General features: G+C 36.6%; 1 protein-coding gene and 1 pseudogene across 1 annotated transcript; one reads left to right on the top strand and one right to left on the bottom strand.

Moving 5' to 3' along the window:
- Positions 1-651: 651 nt before the first annotated feature.
- On the top strand, positions 652-7,330 carry LOC118040849 (monolignol oxidoreductase AtBBE-like 13; annotated as a pseudogene).
- A 3,196-nt stretch (positions 7,331-10,526) lies between these two features.
- On the bottom strand, positions 10,527-12,412 carry LOC118040821 (monolignol oxidoreductase AtBBE-like 15). Its single transcript, XM_035047871.2, has one exon. The coding sequence runs from the start codon at positions 12,410-12,412 to the stop codon at positions 10,814-10,816; it is 1,599 nt and encodes a 532-aa protein (XP_034903762.1). The 3' UTR covers positions 10,527-10,813.
- Between the last annotated feature and the right edge of the window lie 1,691 nt (positions 12,413-14,103).

Genomic DNA, 14,103 nt, shown 5'->3' with positions numbered 1-14,103 from the left:
ACTTCCACCGTTGTGTATAAATTATAGTTTAATTATTATTTTTCATTTTACTTTTATTTTTTAAAAATTACACTTTACATTTTTTATATTCTTGGTCAATTCAAAGCTTAAAATAAAATAAAAAGATGAATATACTCTCGTATATATAATACAACACAAGCATACAACTTCCCCTTTCTTCATCCATTATACCCCTTCCCTTCTTTCTTTTCATCTTGTTTTGTCTAAACAATCAACAATCAAAGTCCAATCAAAGTCCATATTTAATTTTTATATAAAAAAATAAAGATAATAAGATACGAACTTATAATTATTTGGTCATTAAAAATCTAATATCTTATCAAAGAACCATATAAATCTACTAATTTAAGTTAATAGTGAAATCTCAAAATATAATATAATTTATATTAATTGTTTGATGCAAATAAATTCTCAAAAAGTTTTAACGTAAAAAATTTAAGATCCCAGTTATATCAATTGTTTAGAATCATAATTAAACATTTTACAGCAAAGAATTGAGAGTAATATTATATTTCTAGGATAATGTAGTGATTAAACCAATTTACGATCAACTCCTCACAGCTCCTCTATAAGAGCACCTTGAGACTTCAATTCTTGAAGACAACCCAAAGAAGCAAGAAAGCAAGCAAAATGGTGCCTTCAAGTTCTTCGATACTTTCAATGCTTCTGGTCCTACTCCTATCTCTGTTTATAGTTTCACGTGCACTTCAGGATAGGTTTCTGAAATTCAGTCTCGAGAATCTCTACATCCAAGCTGTTGTTATTTGCTCTAAGCAGCTCGGAATTCACCTTAGAGTCCGTAGCGGAGGCCATGATTTTGAGGGACTCTCTTATGTTTCAGAGATTGAGTCACCTTTTGTAAATCGAATAAGAAGAGATTGAATCTGCAAAGTTATATTTTATTGAACCTTTGGAGAGAAATATATACAGATGATTACATGAGTAACTGTTAAAAATAATAAAGCTATTCAATGCTACAATAATGCAGAATTCTAAGAGATTTGATTTACATTTAATGAATCATAAAAGGAAATAAATACATGAACAATAACTGTTAAACATATTGCAGCAGATTAACCTTCCAACACTCCCCCTCAAGTTGGAGAGTGGATGTCTTGCAATCCCAACTTGCGGACCATAGGAATGAAGAATTCCTTTCCCAATGGCTTAGTCAAAATGTCGGCTAGCTGATTTTCAGAACTCACAAATCTTGTTTCTACAGAACCATCTTGAATCTTATCCCTTATAAAATGACAGTCCATTTCTATATGTCTCGTCCGTTCATGAAAAATAGGATTCGCTGCAATGTGTATCGCGGCCTTATTATCACAATACAATAATGCTGATTGTTGATGCAACACACCCAAATCTTTAAGTAAGCAACGAAGCCACGTTAATTCGCAACAAGCTCCTGTCATAGCACGATATTCTGCTTCAGCCGAAGATAGAGACACTGTCTTTTGTCGTTTTGATCGCCATGAAATCAGTGAGGACCTAGGAATACGCAGTATCCTGTGGTCGATCTTCTCGTAAGTGGGCATCCTGCCCAATCAGAATCAGAGTAAGCTCGCAGTCTGAGATCACTGGTTGCGGAGAAGAAGAGGCCTTGACCAGGAGCAGATTTCAGATATCTCACCACCCGTAAAGCTGATTCCCAATGATCCTTTCGGGGTTGGTGCATGAACCTGCTTAATATGTGAACAGAATATGTAATATCTGGCCTTGAAACCGTGAGGTATATCAACCTCCCAACCAATCGCCTATATCGCTCTGGATTTTTGAGTAACTCACTTTTATCAGACAATTTTAGGTTGCGTTCCATAGGAGTATTGATGGGAGCTGCTCCCAGCAAACCTGCATCCTTAATAATTTCCAATGCGTATTTTCGTTGAGAGATAAAAGTACCAGCTTTGGATGTGGAAATCTCAATACCAAGGAAATATCTCAGTTTACCAAGATCTTTAAGATGAAATTTTCTATGCAGGAATTTCTTGATATCAGCTATGCTCACGGGATCATTACCAGTAATTAAGATATCGTCTACATATATCAAAAGAACAGTAAATGACTTGCCTTGCTTTCTGATGAAGAGAGAATAATCGGCTTTTGACTGTTCATAACCAGCTGATTGTATGGCCTCGGAGAATTTGGCAAACCATTGCCGTGATGCCTGCTTCAACCCATACAATGATTTGTGTAGACGGCAGAATAAGTGTTCCTCCCCCTGTCTTCGAAGCCCAGGCGGTGGAGACATGTAAATTTCTTCGTGAAGATCACCGTGGAGAAATGCATTATTGACGTCAAGTTGATGAAGATTCCATCCACGGGCAGCAGCCAGAGCTAATAGACACCGAACTGAGATGATCTTGGCCGTTGGGGAGAAAGTATCCTGATAATCAATGCCAGCTAATTGTGTGAAAACCCTTCGCCACAAGCCGTGCCTTGAACCGTTCAATTGACCCGTCTGAGTTATGCTTGACCTTGAAAACCCAACGACAACCAATCGGGGTCTTACCAACTGGGAGAGGGTGAGTGACCAAGTGCCATTGGCTTGGAGGGCTTGTAGTTCGGTTTGCATGGCTTGTTGCCATTCGGGATGAACAGCGGCCTCAGAGTATGATTTTGGTTCCGTGACAGTTTCAATTTTAGCCACAAAAGAGTGATAAGCAGGATTATATCTGTGGTATGAAACGAAATTGGACAGTGGGTATCGTGTACCTTTGATCGGAGCTGGAACGTGGGAGGTCGATTGATCGGAGTAAGCAGCGGAGCAGAAGTAATCGGCGAGTTTAATTGGAGGAACAATTTGGCGGCTGGAGCGACGTGGGGCTGCTGGAGGTGAAGTTGTAGGTACTGGAGAGGTGTGGGTTGGGTCAGGTTCAGGCGAGATGAGGGATCGGAGGGGTATTGGTTCAAGCGGTGGAGACGAAGATTGTGGAATTGGATTTGGGGAAGTTTGTGTGGATGACAGGTCGTTGGCTGGAGAGGGCGTGGACTCGGTTTGGATAAGTGGAGAGGGGCTGGGCTGAAGGTGATGATGTAATGGATCGGGAGTTTGAGCTGAGGTGAGGGTTTCTGGGCTGGGCCGAAATTGAGGCTCAAAGGGATCATGGGGCGGGGCTGGAAGCGGGAGGGGTCCAGATTTGTGGGTTGATGAGTTTTGGGCAGAATAATGGGGCACATGGGAAGGGTTGACCGTGGCATATGGAAAAATATTTTCATGAAATTTTACATCCCGGCTAGTAAAGACCTTTTTTGTTGATAAATCAAATAACTTGTATGCCTTTTGACCGATTGGATATCCAATGAAAATAGAAGGAAATGGCGCGTTGGTCAAATTTATGAGAAGTGTGAACATTAGTGGCATAAGTGAGACAACCAAAAACGCGAAGATGAGAGTATGAGGGTGGTTTGGAATAGAGAAGTTCAAAAGGTGTTTTGAAAGAGATAAACCGGTGAAGGTAGCCGATTAATTATATGGACAGCCGTGAGGGCACATTCTCCCCAAAATTTGTGAAGGGAGTTGAGCATGGAATTTTAAAGCACGGGCAACTTGTAAGATGTGTCGGTGTTTGCGTTCCACTACCCCATTTTGTTGAGGAGTGTAAACACAAGAAGTTTGAAAAATGACACCTTTATCTTGAAAAAAAGATCGAAGTGAGATAAATTCTCCACCATTGTCACTTCGAAAAATTTTAATGCGAGATTCAAATTGAGTGAAAATATAACTGAAGAAATGTTGTAAAATTGATTGTGCTTCAGTTTTTGTGACGCATTAAAAATATCCACGTAAAACGTGTATAATCATCAACAATGGTGAGAAAATAATTAGCGCCAGAAATAGATGAATGTCGATAACGACCCCAAATGTCACAATGTATAATATCAAAAGGCTTGGTAGATGAAATAGTACTAGTACCAAAAGATAGACGACTTTGCTTAGCCAAAGGACATATGTGGCAAGCATTTTTTGACTCAACGGAAAAATTCAAAAAAAAATTTAGCGAGAAAACTTAAACGGGAAGGTGAGACATGTCCTAGACGATTATGCCACAGGTCGGTAGAGGAGAGGGTAAGGTAGCATGCAGGATGATTTGTGGTTGAGGAAGGTTTGGTAAGGTTCTTTTTTGTCGCTAGTGCCACCAAATAGTATAGGCCGTTTCGCTGTTTACCCAAACCAATCGTCCTCCTCGTAGCCAGATCCTGCAAAATACACCAATAAGGGAGAAAAGTCACTGAACAGTTCAAACTCCTTGTCAAACGACTTACTGACATCAAGTCGACTTTGAATGTAGGCACAGATAAAACATCATGCAGATAATAGACTGAATTTAAGGGTAAAGACCCTTTTGCAATAATATCTGCTTTGTCTCCACTAGGTAACAGTACAGGTGGTAGTGAGCAGTCCTTATTTTCATTCAATAATTCAGATGAAGATGTGATATGGTCGGTAGCCCCACTATCAATAATCCAGTTATGGTTATCAAGTTCAGACAAACCTGGCTTTGTTACTGCATTGGCTTTTGAGCTAGAACTGTCCTCATGATTATTTAGGAGTGACAAAAGTTGCTTGAGTTGAGTTTCTGACAACGAAACCGTGGGCCTTACCTCATCTTTGTGGGACATTTCAGATACCTGGTTAGCTAAGGGAAAACCATTGTGTTGATTTCCAATTGAGTGCTGATTTCCAATCGTGCTTTGATTTCCAATCGGGTACCCATTCATCCTCGCTTTAGGGTGTCTCGGTGGATACCCATTTAACTGGAAACACTTTTGCACCCAATGCCCCATTTCTCCACAATGGGTGCACTGGGGTCGTCCCCTTCCTGACCCAAAACGGCGCCGATCCTGGTCAAAACGGCGTTCTCCTTGTGGTCGAGTATCACGAGGCTGAGAGAGGCGATTCACGGAGTGTTGTGGGCGATCTGTTTCTGAGATAAAATTTCTTTTTCCTTGATTATTATAACGTACTGCCATGGCAGTACTCCCACCCATCTCCGTTTGTGCAACGCTGAGAAATCGTTGCTTTTCTTCTTGACATACCGAAGAATAAGCTTGGCGAATGGATGGCAGAGGATTCATCAGCAAGATTTGGCCTCGAATTGCAGAGTAAGTGTCATTTAAACCCATTAAGAACTGCATTAATCTTTGTTGGTCTGCCTGCGTTCCATGTGTTGTGTCTGTGTATGAAGCCAATTCATCCCACAAACCTTTTAATTTCGTGTAATATGAGGAGATGGAGAGCTGCTCCTGTCGAAGATATGCAATGTCCCTCTGAATTTCAAATATGCGAGGCGCATTGCTCTGTGAAAAACGTTCCTGTAAATCTTCCCAGACTTCATGTGCGGTGGGATAATAGATTACACTATCTGCAATTTCCGGGTTCAATGTATTGATGATCCAGGAATGGACCATATCATTACATCGTGACCAGGTAGCATAGCCTTCAGGATCAGTCTGTTCTGAAGGAATTTCAATTGAGCGATTGATAAAACCGAGTTTGTTCTTGGAGTTTAGGGCGAGAGTCATAGCCCTTTTCCACCCAGAATAATTATCTCCATTCAGTGATTTGGAGACAAGGATGAGGCCTGGATGATCCGAGTGATGGGTGAAATATGGGTTTGAGATGTCAGATTTGCAGAAGTTTGATGCAAGGTCTGATTTGGACGAATCAGATGGAGCAGCGATGGTGCTGGGACTTGATAGATTGATTTCTTGATTGGCCATGACAGTGAAGGCAAAATTTCGTGAGAATGTTTATGAAGGATTTTGAATGCAGAATTTTGATTTTAGAATTTCAATTTACGTGGGCTCTGATACCATGTAAATCGAATAAGAAGAGATTGAATCTGCAAAGTTATATTTTATTGAACCTTTGGAGAGAAATATATACAGATGATTACATGAGTAACTGTTAAAAATAATAAAGCTATTCAATGCTACAATAATGCAGAATTCTAAGAGATTTGATTTACATTTAATGAATCATAAAAGGAAATAAATACATGAACAATAACTGTTAAACATATTGCAGCAGATTAACCTTCCAACACCTTTCATTGTTGTCGACCTTGCCAAGCTCCGGTCCATCAGCGTTGATATTGAGCACAACAGCGCGTGGGTTCCGGTGGGTGCCACGAATGGTGAACTTTACTACAGAATTTCTGAGAAAAGCAAAACTCATGGCTTCCCATCTGGCACTTGCCCAACTGTATGTATGGGCGGGCTAATTTCAGGAGGTGGATATGGTGCCATGTTGCGAAAATATGGCCTTGCAGCCGACAATGTCGTTGATGTTCATATAATTGATGTTCATGGAAGACTTCTAGACCGAAAAGCCATGGGAGAAGATCTTTTTTGGGCCATCAGAGGAGGCGCAGGTGGCAGCTTCGGAATCGTCACCGCCTGGAAGGTAAAATTAGTTCCTGTACCATCAGCTGTGACAGTATTTACCGTTACCAAGACGTTAGAACAAGGTGCAACTAAACTCCTCTATAGATGGCAACAAATTGCTGATCAACTAGACAAGGATCTTTTCATCAGAGTTCAAATTCAGACAGCTAATGTCAGTAGCCACGGTAAAAGAACTATCACCACCTCTTACAATGCCCTGTTTCTTGGTGACGCCAACAGGCTTCTCCAGGTAATGAAACACAGCTTCCCTGGATTGGGTTTGACACGACAGGATTGTATCGAAACAAACTGGATCAATTCTACTGTATATATATGGCAGGCTTGAGTAAACAATACTTCTCCTGAATTTTTCCTTCAAAGAACGAACCCGGACAGGGCCTACTTCAAAGGCAAATCTGACTATGCCAGAAAACCCATACCTGAAAAGGCACTTGAAGGGTTATGGGAGAAGTTATTTGAAGCAGAGAGTCCGCTAGTAGTGTTCACTCCTTACGGTGGAATGATGAACCGAATTTCAGAATCTCAGACTCCTTTTCCTCATAGAAAAGGTACCAAGTTCATGATCCTTTACTGGTCCAGCTGGCAAGATGCAACGGAAAACGTTGCAGAGCATATAAATTGGACTAGGAGGGTTTACAGTTACATGACACCTTATGTCTCAAAGAATCCTAGGGAAGCATATGTGAATTACAGGGATCTTGATTTGGGCATGAACAGAAATTCTAACACAAGTTTTGTTGAAGCGAGTGTTTTTGGTACTAAGTACTTCAAGGATAACTTCTACAGGTTGGTGCATGTGAAGACCAAAGTTGATCCTGAAAATTTCTTCAGGCACGAACAAAGCATTCCACCACTTCCACTGCACATGAGATAAAGAAATTGAAGTGGAATTCATCGCCAGGGAAGCTTTGTTGGACCTTTTTTTTTATTAAATACTTTAGCTAAATAAAGAAATGTCATGTTGTGCAATCATTCTGTCTTGCGGTTTTTTTTTTATTATAAATAAAAAGCTTTGCATTACTTTCACCAATAGTACTTCCACCGTTGTCTATAAATTATAGTTTAATTATTTTTTTCATTTTACTTTTTTTTTTAATTTACACTTTATATTCTTGGTCAATTCAAAGCTTAAAATAAAATAAAAAAGATGAATATACTCTCATATATATAATACAACACAAGCATACAACTTCCCCTTTCTTCATCCATTATATCCCTTCCCTTCTTTCTTTTCATTTTGTTTTGTCTAAACAATCAACAATCAAAGTCCATTCTAATTAAACTGAAAAATTAAACTTTAAAACACAAAAATCAAAATTAATGTTTTTTTACTCTAAATGAATTTGATGAATTAGAATATCTAGATTTAAATTTTCATTTCAATTAGAACACCCTCATCTAGGGTTTTTTGAAGAATTTTTTACAATACTTTCACTGGCATTTTTGTTAATTCTATGCATTAAGAGGTTTTCAGTTATTAAATGAAATATAATGGCAAACTTGTAAATACTTAAATCTAATTTGTTGACTCTTTTACGCTATGATTTTTTTAAAAAAAATTTAAAAAAATGAAGACAAAATGAAAAAAAAAAAAAAAAACTAAACTACGAGATGTTCAAGTTCAAGGTAATTTTCTCTATATGTTAGCACTAGTTTTATAGTTTTCTAAAAGTTACAATGTATCGAGCTATATAGTAAAAGTTAGAAAATCATGATTATTCAAGTCCTGGTATACAACCCTAAACTGTAAAATTAATCTCTATCAAATTAATTAGTTGTCTGGCGGCAAGGATGAACCCTTGATGATGATGATGATTTTACAACTGGAATCGCAAATACATTGTATTGTCAATCAAATGTTTAGGACTTTCTTTGGGTACAAATCTTGCGGGATATTAATTGGAATATAGTATCTTATCACAGACAAACATCTAAAGTTAATAGTTTTTGAATTTAGAACCTTTGCATGATTTTTATGTTTTGATATTATTTATTAATTTCTTTTTCAAACATATTTGTTTATGCTAGTGTGATTTGTTGAAATAAAAAGAACATGTTTTAGAGGCAAAAAATATAAATTTCTAGGGGTTGACAGCGGTTGGGTTTTTTGAGCAATTTTTTGGGTTTAAGACAATGTTTTTCATGTTCTTAAAAAGAACATTGTCTTAGCCCCATGATTTGGACCAGTTTTGATCCATTTCTTTATGTTACATATTTCCTTATGCTTGATTAGTTAATAACAAGTTTTGATGAGTTATAATACTATAGTTTTGGTTTTAAACCGAAATCTATTTTGACAAAATCATGATGTTTGAGTGATAATCAAAGTGAATGAGTGTTAAATTATTGATTCTTACATGATTTACAATATATTTTTGTTTTTATTTTGATCGTATCTAGTTTAATATAGGATCCATGTTGTTGAGTTCATGGTTGAATGTTTTTTGTGTTTGATATGTTTTGTTTAAGAAATTTGAGTTTTTTTTTTTTTGTGTTTAATTTTTTTTTTTTTATCTTTGATTTTGTTTTTTGGGTCAACCAAATTGGGTTAAAATCAGGTCAAAGGGTTAATACCCTTTAAAGGGTTTTTTAGTTTAAGGATATGTTTGGCAAACATCTACTTAGGCTTGTTATGATAGTTTTATTTCAAGGAAAAATAAGTTTTTGCCAAGCAAAGCCTAATAAATAAGAAAAAAAAAACAAAAAAAAAATCTCTTTTTTTTTTCTTGCATATAGCAAAAAATCCTAAAATTATTTGAGCATTTTTTTAAAAAACAAAATTCTAAAATACTTTGGTATGTTTTTTTTTTTTTTTTTTTTTTTGAAGAAGAAGAGCTATTGCATGGATTTTATAAAAAGTTTTGTAAAATTTTAAGGAATTTTGGTCAATATTGTAAAAATATTTAAAAATAGTTTTTGGCAAGAAAATATATTATACACTTTTAATATAAGGATAAAAAACCTAAAAGAGATTAATATCCAAAATATTATTAGGGATAATAATTTATTATTACTCATTTTAATATAAGGATAAAAAACTTGTATGAGATTAACATCCAAAATATTATTGAGAATAATACAACTTATTCATTTCTAATATAAAGATAAAAACCATAAAAGAATTTTATCTGAAATATTATTTAGAATGACACGATAGCAAAAATCTCAGGTTTACCCCAAAAGAAAACTCAATAATAATTGAGGACATTTCACCTTTTCAGATCAATTTTTTGATTTAGAAAATCAGAGTTTGTTTATCGTAGAAAATCTATTATGGTATGCTGATAAAAATAGAAACATTATTAAGCCAGAGCAAACAAAGAAAAAAAATAATGTAGCTTAATTTAGATAAAATATTAATTAGAGTTAGTAGTAATACTTTGGCGGTGACTTTTTAACCAACAAGAAAAACAGCTAAACTGTCGTCGTAATGTTATGCTCTCGCGTGGGGGTACAGCACACTTGACATATAATTGTAGAAGAAGAATATGTATTAATATGATAATAGGATGCAAAGTATCGACAATTTGGGGAGAAATTCTGATTGTGCCATCAAGGTACCCATACAAATCCTAGCCAAGGAAATAGGGCACTAATTGTGCCTTCCGGAGGAGATAATTATCAAAAGTCGGTTTGATGGAAACAATATATGAAATAGGAGAAAATATTGTAACGATGGAGGGGGAGAGATTATCAATACTGGTGGAGGACACAACACAATCCGTGTATCCACATCAACTGGGTCGACGCTTCTGCTATAAAAAGACACAACTGAGTGATTCTTGAAGAGTTTTAGTACAAGAGAATAGCTAAATCGTAGTGCTTTCAAATTTCTAGATAATGATAGAAATATCAGATTATGTTATCTTTCTTAATCTTCTCCTGAGGTTCTCCGGTTGACAGCTAGTAGTTTATTTTTTTGGTTTGTTATTCAACTCCAAAGTTTTCTCTACGTTGCTCTGCTATTCTCCCCTAAGCTCGTAAGACTTGTAATCTTGAGGTAAAGGGTTCAATTCAAGTCTTCACAACATCTTACGTGCGTGATCATTAATACCAGACTTAAGTGGATCGTTAAAGGCACATTAGCATATTATTCAATATTTTGTAAATTGTTCACCAAATTGCTGTATTTTATTAAATAATTTAGATCTGATCATCATCGAGGATTCAACAACAACGATTATTGTACGTCTTTCTACTAAATTTCGACTGCTACATGACAGAATAGCTTGCTTATTACACATCATTTTGGGACTGCAATTATTGTTTATTTAACCAAATTATGACAACAAATCAAGGATGCTGGTTCTGTAAAAAGCGCGTAAACATGGTGATCTAACCACCCTTCTTTCTGGCCCTGTGTTATTCTTCAACTTCTCTATCTCATGTGAAGTGGAAGAGGTGGGATGCTTTGTTCATGCCTGAAGATGTTGTCAGGATCAACTTTGCTCTTCACTAATGCCAACCTATAGAAGTTACCCTTGAAGTACTTAGCACCCCAAACACTTGCCTTAATAAAGCTAGTGTTAGTATTCCTGTTGATGCCCAGATCAAGATCCCTGTAATTCACATATGCTTCCCTTGGATTCTTGGAAACATAAGGTGCCATGTACTTGTAAAGCTCCCTGATCCACTTTACGTGCTTTCCAACATCCCCTGAAGCATCCTGCCAGCCAGTTACATATTGGATCATGAATAGATCACCCTTTCTATGGGGGAAAGGAGTCTCAAACTCGGAGATTTTGCTCATCATTCCACCAAAAGGATTCCATATCATGAAGCCGCCTTCTTCTTTGAAAAGCCTTTTCCAAATACCTTTCAGTGCAGATTCAGGGATAGGTTCTTGGACAAAATCTGACTTGGCTTTGAAGTAGCTCTTCAATACGTTATTTGCTTGAAGTAAAGCTTCGGGAGGTGTATTGCTCGGATAGCTGCCAGTGTATAGCACAGATTCGAGCCAGGTAGTTTCGATGCAATCCTTCTGTGTCAAGCCCAATTCTGGAAAGCTAGATTCCATTACCCTGAGGAGTCTCTTGGCATCACCAAGAAACAAGGCATCATAGGAAGTTGTGATAGTTCTGTTGCCTCTGGTACCGGCTGTTTGAATGCTAACTCTAATGAAGAGGTCTTCGTCGAGTTTGTCAGCAACTTGCTGCCATCTATAGAGGAGCTTAGTGGCACCTTGTTCCAAGGTCTTAGTAACTGTAAAGACTGTTACAGTTTCTGGAACAGGGACCAATTTTACTTTCCAGGCAGTAATAATACCAAAGCTTCCTCCTCCTCCTCCTCTGATTGCCCAAAAAAGTTCTTCTCCCATGGCTTTTCTATCAAGAATCCTGCCCTGAGCATCGACTATGCGAGCATCGATGACATTGTCAGCACCGAGGCCATATTTCCTCATCATAGCACCATAAGCACCACCCGTAATGAGCCCACCCATGCCTAAACTGGTGCAAAGGCCAGCAGGGAAACCATGCGTTTTACTTTTTTCAGCAATCCTGTAGTAAAGTTCGCCATTTGTGGCGCCTGCCTGAACCCAAGCGCTATTATCTTCGATGTCAACGTCAACAGACCGTAGCTTGGCAAGGTCTATAATAATGAAAGGGGATTCAATTGCAGAAACATAAGAGACAGCCTCGTAATCATGGCCTCCACTGCGAACTCTAAAGTGAATTCCAAGCTGTTTGCAGCAAACAACAGCTGCTTGAATCACGGATTCATTGAATGGTGTGAAGATAAACTCTGGCTTTGGCACTGAAGGCAATGTATACCTCAGGTTTTGAGCAGTAGAAAGTAAAACTGTGGTGAATGAAGAGTTATTAATTGGAGTGTACAAGGCAGTGGAGAAAGGAAAGGAGGATTCTGAAGTTGTTGAGAGACATTGTAGAAACCTATCCTGAATTGGGTTTGAAAATACAAATGGAGATAGGAGTAGGACTACAAGTATTGAAATAATGGAAGCACTTCGAAACACCATTTTTTGCCTGCTTCTTTCTCTATCTCCCTGGCTTGTGTATCAAAACCCGAAGCCCCAAGATTACTTATATAGTAGTCTTGATGAGTATGAGTCACATTATTCAGGGATTAAATGTAAGCCTTATTGTAGTGATTTTTATTATATCTTCAACAACCAACAGGCAACTTGGGGCTAGATATTGGTCATCTATGCTCTTCCCATGTGAAATTCCTGCTTTGATAAATATTTTACCTGACTTTTCTGCGAAAGGGTTCTTCAGAAACTAGACGGAAACTTGTTCTGGTCACCATTTGGTTTCTCATTACATTACTCCATTCACATGATCTTAACCATTTCTTAGTGCTTGGAGCTACATGTGTTGCGCTATTAGAGTTCATACTGGCTCCAACCCTTTGAGATTCTGAAACAACCTGCTTCTGCAACTATTGAAAATCTCGCTGGTAGGAGAACATTATTCGTTTACATACTTTAGTCCTAGCCCGCAGCCAATCAAGAAATTTAAAAAACTACAATTCTTAATTGATTGCCATTCACACATATATTATTTGGTTGGTATTAATTAAAAGTCATCTCTTAGTTATGTTTTGTAAGAATTATTCTACGACTTTTTTTTTCTTCTTTCAAAACTGGGTTTCTTCAAGTTATAATTAAGAGAATTTGACCTATTGTCAGAAGTATCATTGAATTGAAAGTCCATTTCAGCATTGCAATTTGGACCCACCATTGTATGAAATCCCTTCATGGAGATGGTTTTAGCTGAGTTTTTCTTTTATGTGAAAGAATATTTATCATGTAATTTGTGGCGGAATATATTTATATTTTCTATTGCTTGTTAAAAAATTATTTAAATCCAATACTTAAATTGTTAAGTAAGGTTAAATATATGATTTATATTATTCTTTAACATATTTTTTCAATTGAAAACTTTTTAAACTTGAAACTTGTATAGATCCACACAATTTTGTGCTAATGTTTTAAAAAATAAATGGTGATAGTGAAATTTGAACTCGTGACCACTTGATCATTAAAACTCTGATACAATGATAAAGAACCATCTTAATTTAATATATATCTTAAGTTGTTAGGTAAAATCCAAGAAATAATTTATATTATTCTTTAATATTATCGTGGTTATTTTATTTTTTTATAGTGTTATTAATTCTATAATAAGGGATTGTTATCAACATTATTTTCTAGAGCTCCATCAGTTTTCCTTGGAAAAAAACTTTGAAATCTCCATCCTTGGTTTTCCTTAGAAAAAAACTTTGAAATCTTGAATGTCTAATAATTGAGAGCAAACTAATGTAGAATACTTCGCGGTTAAGGATCTCTGAAGGGTCAAAGATTGCTAGCCTGCAAGAAATTACAAACCCTCCAAGAATACAAAAGCCTGGCCCAGAGAAAGAACCACCGCACTTGGCGGCTCAGGTCCACTATAACATCGAGTTTATGCCTATTGCAATATTTTACTTCTCTTTTAGTAGCCGACATTGAAGACCTTCTATGGTATGCTTTTGAAACCTTTTCTTTTTTTCATAAACTCATGATTCTTTCTTTTTTGTTTTCTCATTTAATATATTTCAAATCACTTGAATGAAAAAAATATATATAATAAAGCTATTTTTGTTTTAACAATAATATGTATTAAAATAAAAAAATTAATATATATGAGCTAGTATTTCAAATCACTT

This window comes from Populus alba, chromosome 11 (genome assembly GCF_005239225.2).
Source record: "Populus alba chromosome 11, ASM523922v2, whole genome shotgun sequence".
In the NCBI taxonomy this organism is placed as follows: Eukaryota; Viridiplantae; Streptophyta; class Magnoliopsida; order Malpighiales; family Salicaceae; genus Populus; species Populus alba.
This window is presented reverse-complemented; position numbering and strand designations above follow the sequence as displayed.

What these genes read in the sequence shown, in the direction of transcription:
- LOC118040821 (XM_035047871.2), bottom strand. Translation starts at nt 12,412, where the DNA reads ATGGTGTTTCGAAGTGCTTCCATTATTTCAATACTTGTAGTCCTACTC.